General features: G+C 30.9%; 1 protein-coding gene across 1 annotated transcript in view; it reads left to right on the forward strand.

Annotated features, from left to right (window-relative positions):
- The window catches only part of rb (adaptor related protein complex 3 subunit ruby), a 64,131-nt gene extending 56,790 nt beyond the window's left edge, over positions 1-7,341 (forward strand). Inside the window, exons 20-24 of the mRNA XM_067275171.1 lie at positions 3,072-3,184; positions 3,258-3,446; positions 6,503-6,542; positions 6,626-6,808; positions 6,883-7,341. Coding sequence (XP_067131272.1) covers positions 3,072-3,184; positions 3,258-3,446; positions 6,503-6,542; positions 6,626-6,808; positions 6,883-7,178 — 821 coding nt within the window. The 3' untranslated portion in view covers positions 7,179-7,341. The remainder of the gene's footprint in view (positions 1-3,071; positions 3,185-3,257; positions 3,447-6,502; positions 6,543-6,625; positions 6,809-6,882) is intronic.
- The last annotated feature ends 2,598 nt before the right edge of the window (positions 7,342-9,939 follow it).

Genomic DNA, 9,939 nt, shown 5'->3' on the forward strand with positions numbered 1-9,939 from the left:
AAAAATGTTAAAATCTTTTGAAATAAATTTTCTAGCATTTGGTTTGTGTTCATTTATATAAGAGAAGTGAGTCAGAGTTAATAATTTTTCAAAAAAGATGCTGTTTGTGTGAGATGTAAGGAATGATCTATCAGGATAGAAAATAAAGTTACTTATATTTGGCAATCATTTATATCTGAAATAACATCAGAACATTCTGACACCACTTGTGATTATCAGTTCACAAGAAACATTCTTTACTTTAACTCCATGACTTGGTTACCAACCTTACAAGCATGATGTATGGGGATTCAGGGTAAGTGAATGGAGGAGGACTTTGAGAGGCTTCACAGAATTGAATTGTTCAGTATGGTACTAGATAATAACGAAAAGATTTATTTATTGGGTTGTTTGGAAAGTAATTTCGTTTTTTCCATAGAAAAACAAACGCAATATTCTTTTAATCAAAATATAAATACGACTTTTACAAAGAAAAAACTGCATGTTGTCCTCCTTTTTCACCGTTCGCACCACCAGCAGAACAATTCACACAAATTTCGGAGACAACCTTCCTTTGTAGGGTGTTGCCTCTGCAAAAATTGTGGCATTAGCACCAGAGGATGCTTTACCTGTTTTACATTCTTTTGCGGAGGCAGCAGCCTACAAAGGAAGGTCGTCTCCGAAATCTGTGTGAATTGTTCAAGGACTGCTGATGGTGCAAACAGTGAAAAAGGAAGACAACATGCAAAGTTTTTTCTTTGTAAAAGTCGTATTTATATTTTTATTAAATGTAAATAGCGCCGGCCACATACCTATATTGGATTTTTACTTAAAATATTTATTTATTATAAGAATATTGCATTTTATTGAATTATATATTGACCATTTTGGCCAAATACCTGTTGTCACTGTTTCTGGTAGTAGCATGATTTCACATTCATAAAAATTTTGATCGTTGTTTACAAAAAACTGATCCAAGTGATTTTTGACATTGTCATTTCAAGTAAATGTCTTACAGTTAAAAAAAATTTGTATAGACCGGAACAAGTAATAATCTGAGTGTGCCCGATCTGGCGAATACAAGATGAATACAATCAATAGTGCAAGGTGATATTTACCTGGGCCCAAATGAATGTGGTCCTTGTTAGTCATCTTGGGAGATCTTAAAAGAACATTTACACCAATAAAGACTCTTAACTCCTTGAAGATAATCCTTCACAAAAAGAGAGTACTGTACAATCCTCTGGCAAACAAGAGATGAGAACAAGAACTTTCTGAGGCAAATCAGGAAATACTGAGAAATGTGGAAACTCTCCAAGAACCCTTTGAGATGATTGAGAGAGTGAACCCTGCTTTAGACATTGTCTCCTTTTATATCTTTCCTTTCATCAGATGCATTGGTATCTAACCAAATTTGGACATCTCGGTGTGGTTCCTAAAAATTATCTAATCTAATATTTTAAACATATTTTTCCTGGATCAGTCATGATCTCAAGATGTATCATCTCTGAAGGAAGTTAATGAATTTTTATAAATTAACTTCTCTATTGAAATTTGCTCTTTTAGGCATATTAAAATTCATAATTCTACAAATTATTAGAAACAGTGGCCCTGGGTCCTTACATTTGTTTCAATTTCACAGCAATAACTTCATATATATAATATGAAGATGCTGTACATGATGTTGCTTGGGCTTTTGAGGGATGGGGCTTTAGGTGAATAAGGGTTGGTTGTACTTTGTACAGTATTTTTTTTTCCTTTAAGGAGTTGAAGAATAGCTGTGTGCACCTGATGTTGGGCTTTATAAGTGGGTAGTGGTAAGGTTGGTTTGGAAGTAGGTGATAAAAATAATGGTTTTAGTTGAGCATTGAACACAAGACCGTGTTATTTATCAAACACCTGGCTTTTTCCACCTTTATTAGTTGAGACGAGGTCTTATTTCCCTCGTTTCGGGCATTTCGCCCCTCTTCAGTCAGCTAATAGAAAATAATATACGGTATTCTAAATCATACAATATACACCAATAAATTGTATAGAAATTATCTTGAGATGTACCGTTAATTCCTTGAACTCAAGGGTGCACGTGTACAGCACAAGTTCGGATGTCAAATTTACTGTGACAAATGTACAGAATCTACGTACAGCTGATTAAAATATTAAAATTATATATTTTTTTAAAGAATTTTATATTTTAATCAGCTGTACGTAGATTCTGTACATTTGTCACAGTAAATTTGACATCCGAACTTGTGCTGTACACGTGCACCCTTGAGTTCAAGGAATTAACGGTACGTCTCAAGATAATTTCTATACAATTTATTGGTGTATATTGTATGATTTAGAATACCGTATATTATTTTCTATTAGCTGACTGAAGAGGGGCGAAATGCCCGAAACGAGTAAAATAAGACCTCGTCTCAACTAATAAAGGTGGAAAAAGCCAGGTGTTTGATAAATAACACGGTCTTGTGTTTAATGCTCAATATACAGTAAAAACACGGTTTCAAGAACATTTAATGGTTTTAGGTCAATAAATGTACATGTTAGTTACTGAGTATTTACAATAATGAAACTGCAATGTTATTTTAACACTTGTGTGGGCTTAAGAGAGGTTCAGCTCTAGGCCAATGTAATTTTTTAGGATGTTGAAGATTATCTATGCCAAATTTTGTGCAGGTATATTAAACAGTATAAAACCCTTTATTTAACATACATCATCTGTATACTGTATATGAAAGACAAAATATGCATGCATATGCAAGAATATAAGATAGTGATAAAATTACTGTGTATTGAAATATTACTAGTATTAATCTGATGTTTATGCAAACTAGGTATTATAATAAAAGTGTTGATTTGCTTATTTTAAAATACTTTATATATGATAGCAATAAATTATTTACTAAAAGAACTTGGACATGAATGTTAAACATATTATGAGAACCACAAGGATAATTTCTTTTAACAAATATCAGGACATATAATGGCAATGAATTATTGTAAAGATTGTTTAAGCTTAATTTTTTTAATAAAATAACTATTAGTTCAGTGTTTAGCAACATTAACATTTATCTGGTTTTATATAAATATAGTCAATATCCCAGCTTCCACAGTTCCAGTAATGCAGCCATCAGCAATGACTGTACTTACACCTTCTGCCATCACTATTTTAGATAAACCACTGGAAAAACCCATATTTACACCAGTAAGTATGAAAAATATTTTGTTATTTTAACAAATTTGTGTGCATTCTTATTTTTATTTCGAATACGTTTCAGATTATGATTCCACCATTTGTACCTGTTCAGAAACATGAATTGTTGAACCGCTATAATGGAAGCGGTCTAATTGTCACTTACAGATTTACTAGGAGTCCAAATATCTATTCGTCCAAAATGATATCTGTAGAATTGACACTAACTAATGAGAGTTCCGAAGAAATTAAAGATTTATACATATCAGATAAAGTAAGTTTTTAAAAATATTGATAGTGTTTATAGTTTCAAAATATATCTTAAACATTATGTTGAATTATGTTACAATGATAGTCCAACATTAAATGTACAGGTGTTGATTTTATATGTCCTGCAAGATTATTTGTAACTACTACTATCTCTGCTATATGCATTTCCATCTTTTGTCTGTTTTTGGCAATTATTATTGAAAATTATTCCAAGTTTGAAGTTGAAATGATATTCATCACAGATTAGAAAAAATTTATGACCAAAACATAGGTATTTTAAGCAGAAAAGAAGTATGTGGTACACTGAATGATGAAACAAAAGACATTATACACACTAATGAAAATTGTGTCAGTCAAATTGCTGAAATGACAGGCATTCCAAAGAGCACCATTCATGCAAAAGAATGGCAGCTTCATTATCTCTGTATTAGCAAAATGAAGGAGAACCTTTAATGGAAAGCATCAATATGTAAGATGAAACATGAGTTTACAAGTTCATTCCAGAGTTAGAAAGAAATTTTCTGTCATAGAAACATCTTGATTCAACTATTGCAGGAAAAACAATGATCATTGTGTTCTGGTATTGTGAAGGCCTTGTGCTGTATGAATTTTTCCCCATCTAACACAACAAATTGGGTAAAGCCATTAAGCAAAAGAGGCCAAGTTATTTTTACAATGGAGTGTGCATCGTCATGCAGGTCAAAAACAGAAGTGGGAAGTTTCTTGTCAGGAAAAAGATTCAAGGACTAAAATGCATTTCAAGCTATGGGAAGGAATGTTTAAATTTAATCATTCAGACATTTGTAGGGGCTGTATGGAGAAATAAATATTAATAGGTAGTGTTTGTTTCAAAAATCTTTTGATGTTATTTTAATCTGTATCTTAATTATCAGACTGTCATCAGGTATTTGAAGATGACATGAAAGTAATGTACACTTTATGCTAACACTTAACTGTATAACGTAATTACACTTGCGTGTAGTGGCGTTACCAACAGTGAATTTAAAGTATAAATGAGTTCACAAGCACTTTTGATAGCATAAAGCTACTGTCATCAGGTGAATGTTGAATACAACTGTTTTCAAATTCTGAGTTGTTCGACAGCTCAGAATTTGACATCATGTTTAGCATTATCTAAAATATTGCTCAAACAAATAAATATGAATCTAAAAGCAAGAAAGCAATTACTGTAAGCCACTTCACTTTTATGAAAGGCCTACGTTAGTGTCTTTGAATTTCTTTCAGTTAGAAAAAACAGGAATTTTGTTTTTAAGAAAAAAGGCAAAGTGTTATAACTTTGAACTTTGTCTGTGAATATTTGTGCTTTATGTTGATTTGTTTTATACATTTGTTAGCAAAAAACCTAAGAGAGCTCTTAAGGATGTTACACCTAGTATAAAACTGGACATAATTAAATTTTTGATTACGGTGAATGAAATAGACATTGGTACACATAGGCAAATTCAATGCACACACATTTGTACTATTTACATGCAGAGAGAAAAACTTTACTACTAGCAGAACCAATAGAATCTTGAAAGCTGTCACAGTGATCTCTTTTAGTTGGCAGCTGATAATTGTGATAAAAATAAAGATGACCTACCATGCTTTGTACACCCATCAATTCACTCAAGCAACAGACACTCCATTTTATTCATTATCTGTTCTTTCTGTTTCAGTGTATCGAAAAGACTGATTCTTCTTAAGTATTGTGAAGTGGGATTTAAAGATTGAAATTGTTCTTGTTTCAAAAACTGATAGTGATGATAATTCATAGTTTAAAGATTACTTACTGGAGAGAGAGTACATCTGGTGTAGTTTCACTAAGCAGTGCACTTATATTTCTATTTTAAATAAGCTGTACATTTATCACATTATTCCTGCTTTTACTGTATGTTAAAACCTAAAATAATACTGTGTTGTTTGGTATGATTTAGTTAATTTTAGATCTGGGAATGTCAAAAAATTTTCCCATGTAAATTAATGGTAATTGCTTCTTCACTTTAGGAAAGGTTTCATAGGAATTCTCTACTTTTGGATAGCAGGAGAACCTGTCAGAAATAAGTAAATAAAATCACAATTTTCACCAATTTTAGTTTGACAATATAATTAAAAATCTACAAAACATGAAGACTTAAAAATATTTTTAATTCATCCAGCATATACAATTGAAGTAAGAAGTGCCAACAATTTAAACTACTATAAAATGAATTGCAGTTTTATTCAAAGTAATCATTATAATATTTAAAGCACTGGTCAGAATTGATAATGAACACTCATTACTAGTTATTGTTGCCAGCTGCTTTTAATGCCTAGACTGTAATTACAATAAATGAAGTCTGATGAATGTATTTTAACATGCATGTTTTGAGGCATGCTAATTAGCTCGCTAAAAACAATATTTGTGAGTACAAAAAGTAGATTCTACTGAAATATATGAAGGCACAAGACTAAAGTAGCTATTACACATTGCGAGAAACTTACATATAAAGGTCAAATATCCCTACTAAGTTCCATTTTTCACCATGAACTCATCTCATTGCTGATTTAATTTAACTTATATGAATATAAATAATGTCACAAGACAAAAAATTTTTCAATAAATTATTTCTCAACAGTCTATAATTTACAAATTAAGAAAAAGATTCAAATAAAACATTAAGATTCAAAGCATCAAGTTAACTTTTTGGAAGAACGTATGACAGCCACTTTTGATTGTAGTGCATTTATATGATTTGAAATTAGTATTAATTATCACTTTCACAGAGACCTTGGTACTTACTCCCACACACATTTTGGCTCCATTTAGGTGCCTTTGTCAGGTAGTACAGCCACTTTACCAAACTGAACAAACATATAATAAATTAATTTCTGTATCTGGTGAGTTTGATGGAACAACTGTATATCTGGCAAACACTTCCAAATGGGGCCAAAAACGTTTGTGCAATTATTAAATTGAGAGCTGAAGTAAGTACTGAGGTCTCTCTGTGTGAGTTATTGACTGTTATTTCAGCTTTATAGTTAAGCATAATTAACACACAAACTCACATTTTTCCATAGAAATCAAGTAATGTTGAAGTGAAAGGAGTTACAGAAATAGGTAAATTTAAATGGAATTGATGATTGTTCATAATTTTAAAAGTATTTTAACTTACTTTAATTATTGTAAATGTACACATTTAGGTTCTTTACCTGTGGGAAGCATGTTAACTATAACTATTGGAATTGATTATAATGAGACAACTCAGCCTGCCTGGTTTGAATTAAAATCAAAGAAAAGAAGTCATAATCTCTCTATTAAAGCTCCAATTGGTGAAACACTTCAGCCAGTTGAAATTAGCAAGGCAGACTTCCTTACACAACAGAGTAAGTTAGCATATTATTTTCTCATTTTATTTAGTGTCAGTGGTGTAATTATTGATTTTTTTTTTTTTTTTTAGGTAAACTGAAAGGAATGAATGAAAATACTGGTTGCGTCACCGTTCCGTCAGACAAGAACGATCCCAAGACTATCATCAACACCATTTACGAGACGGCAAATGTCAAAGAAGTCTACGAGAAAGAAGAACAGAGTGGAGTGTACAGATTTGCCGCCCAAACTCTAGTTTCTTATTCTCCAGTTTTAATTACTGTTCAAGTCTTAAATGACGGAAAGGCTAACATTACCGTGAATTGTGAGAAGATGATTATCGGTTCCATGCTGCTAAAAGAACTCAAGGAATCACTCGGGAAATGATCCAAAACTTTAATTTTACATTATGTTTATTTTGAGATTTTTCAAAGTTGATTCTCATTTGAATCCAAATCGTTACCGTGGTTAAACAGTTGTCTAAAATATAACAGATAAATTCCAACCATAACTTAACCACAGAAAATAAAAGGTAATGAAATTTTTTAAATATATTATTTTCTAGACACATCATATTCTTAACACGGACAATAAATTGCTGTATATAAAATACAAGAAAATTTATATTATATATAAGGCATCTGCTTAAAAGCATTCCTTTGTGCTTAATAATTAAGTACAGTTAAAGGAAAATTTAGTAAATTCTATCAGAAGACATTTTCCAACTTATTCAGATTTAATTTTGTTAACGATTTATAAAATTTACTTGATATAATTTCATGTTAAACTATTATTGAAGATTAAATTAAACACTTTAACATGCTCATGTTCTGTTTTAATTAGTATTACTATAAATGAAATTTAAATAATCGTTTCCTAATTTAAAGAATAAAAATAAATGTTATTTATCATAAATTTAGTTTTTGAAATTAACTACTAGTATAATTCAGGCTTTATTGTCTCTGTGTATTTAAAATTAGCTTCTTGAAACAATCATCTACAAGTTAATCAAACAATAATGCCAGATTATCAGGTTAGAACTTGGCTAATTAATTTCGTAGATATGTGACTACATATAATAATTGAAAGTGTACTTAATTAAGCTTGAAAAAATATCTAACCTACAGCTAAAAACTTTGTTGAGTCTAATTACTTCAATAAAAGTATATGAAAAAAATGCCTTTGATACTAATCCCTATAAGGTTGATTAGTAAAATGACAAACTTAAAGCCCTAAAGTGATGTTTTTATCAAGAAACCATTATTTTGACAAGTTTGAAATATCAGTTGATAATTGAATTTTTCAAAAACCAATGCCATCTTCCAACAGGAGATATGTTTCTAGGAGCTTTGTAAAACATTAGACTTAATTCAGTAGATAATTTGATGGTAGTTCATTAATGGCATGAGAAGCATTTCTTCCTGTGGAAAAGCATAATTTGACTTTTTGAATCTCTCCGAGTTATTACTGACATGATATTCAGAAAGAAGCATTGCTGTTCAATCCATTAAGATTAAATTACCCTTATTCCATTTTTCTGATAAGGACATTTCTAGCATATTTTAATCTTGCATCTATATGAACCTTTTTAAGTTTTGACTCTGTCTTCAGTTTGTTATATTTAACATAATCAGATTTATTAATTGTCTTCTGTACAGTTTTATGAGATACCCTTGTAATTGTTTCTCTAGCAATGACTCTTGTATTTTTTTAAACAGATGTTTTGTATAATTTAAGTCCTGGCCATATTTTTAAAAATTTTTTTTATCTTGTATTGTTTTGTTGTTCTCTTTTGCTAAGCAAATGTTTTCTTCCCAATTTTTTCTACCTTTTACATAATTAACTCCTTGTTTAATTATGATATAAATTGGAATGTTTGACCTTTGAATTTGTCTAGAAATTTCTTTATACAACTTAAAGCTGAAAGAAGATCAGAGAATTTCACAAAACTTCTGTTTGCTACCTTGTTTGCTACCTCAAGACTGTTGATAAACTTGTTAAGTAACATAAAATAATAATCTGTTTACTACTTCAAATATATGAACATTTTTTTTCAAGACCTCAAAATTTTCTCCTAAATTAAGAAACTGAAAAATAATCTATATTACAGCTTTGTCTGAATTACTGTTCATTTTGCAACTGAAAAACAGACAGATGCACTGTCTTGAAGATCATGAAGCAATCAGTAAAAAATGAATGGTCGCCAGTACAGCTTCTTGGTGCCAGATTTTGTTTATCTCCTTGTAAGGAGAATGTATCATGCCAAAGAAATACAAGAATCTTAGTTACAGGAGATTGTTTACTATCAGCATCATTTGCATTGGGACATTAACACATCTCATTCTGGTAAAGAATCTTGTGATGTCATCTCTAACCTTCAGTTGTCAGATTTCAATGTCTAAGAGTATGTGCCATCGTTCTGTAGAACTGATCGGTATTGAATTAAAGTGCTCAACATAAAGAATCAAACAGATACAGCAAAATATGAAATCCTCAGCAAACTGGTTAAAATGTTTAAATATCTATCCTGTAAGAAAGAGTTAAAGAGGGTTTAGCAAAAGCAAAAGGATACTTTGCCTGAATAGAAGTCTCAGTGTAGAAAGCATTCATTGATTGTCCAAGAAGGATGAAGTGGTTATCAGATTGAATGGAAGTCTGGAAGAAGTTTCAATAACAAGAAAGGTTCCACATTCAGCCATAATTTACACAAACAATGTTAAGGAAAGAAAGTGAGACAAAGAAGCCTTGTTAGGAGCATCAACACTGTCAAAAATTTCAGATCTATCCAACCTCAGAGCATAATTTAATGAAAGAAGGGATGGAGATGTTCCGAAAAGCAGCAAATGCAATTTTGAAAAGTGCCGTAGATGTAATAGATAACTTGTTGAAGAGAAAGAGAACTAACTGATCAAATATATATTTACTTTACATAGTAAAATTAAAAGTTTGAATAAAGATTTTTATTATATAAATTTTATTATTAAATAGTACTTTACAGTACTTTACATAAAGAGACTATTTTTTTAGTAGCTTAGGAAACCGACTATAATTACGGTCGGTGAAACTTCCGTTAACCTAACGGGTACTTTACGCGGATTCGAGATTAGTTTGCCAGGCCTGGGCTTTTAAGCGTGCACCGAAAAATTAG

This window comes from Centruroides vittatus, unplaced genomic scaffold (genome assembly GCF_030686945.1).
Source record: "Centruroides vittatus isolate TY-2023 unplaced genomic scaffold, ASM3068694v2 contig_596, whole genome shotgun sequence".
NCBI lineage: Eukaryota > Metazoa > Arthropoda > Arachnida > Scorpiones > Buthidae > Centruroides > Centruroides vittatus.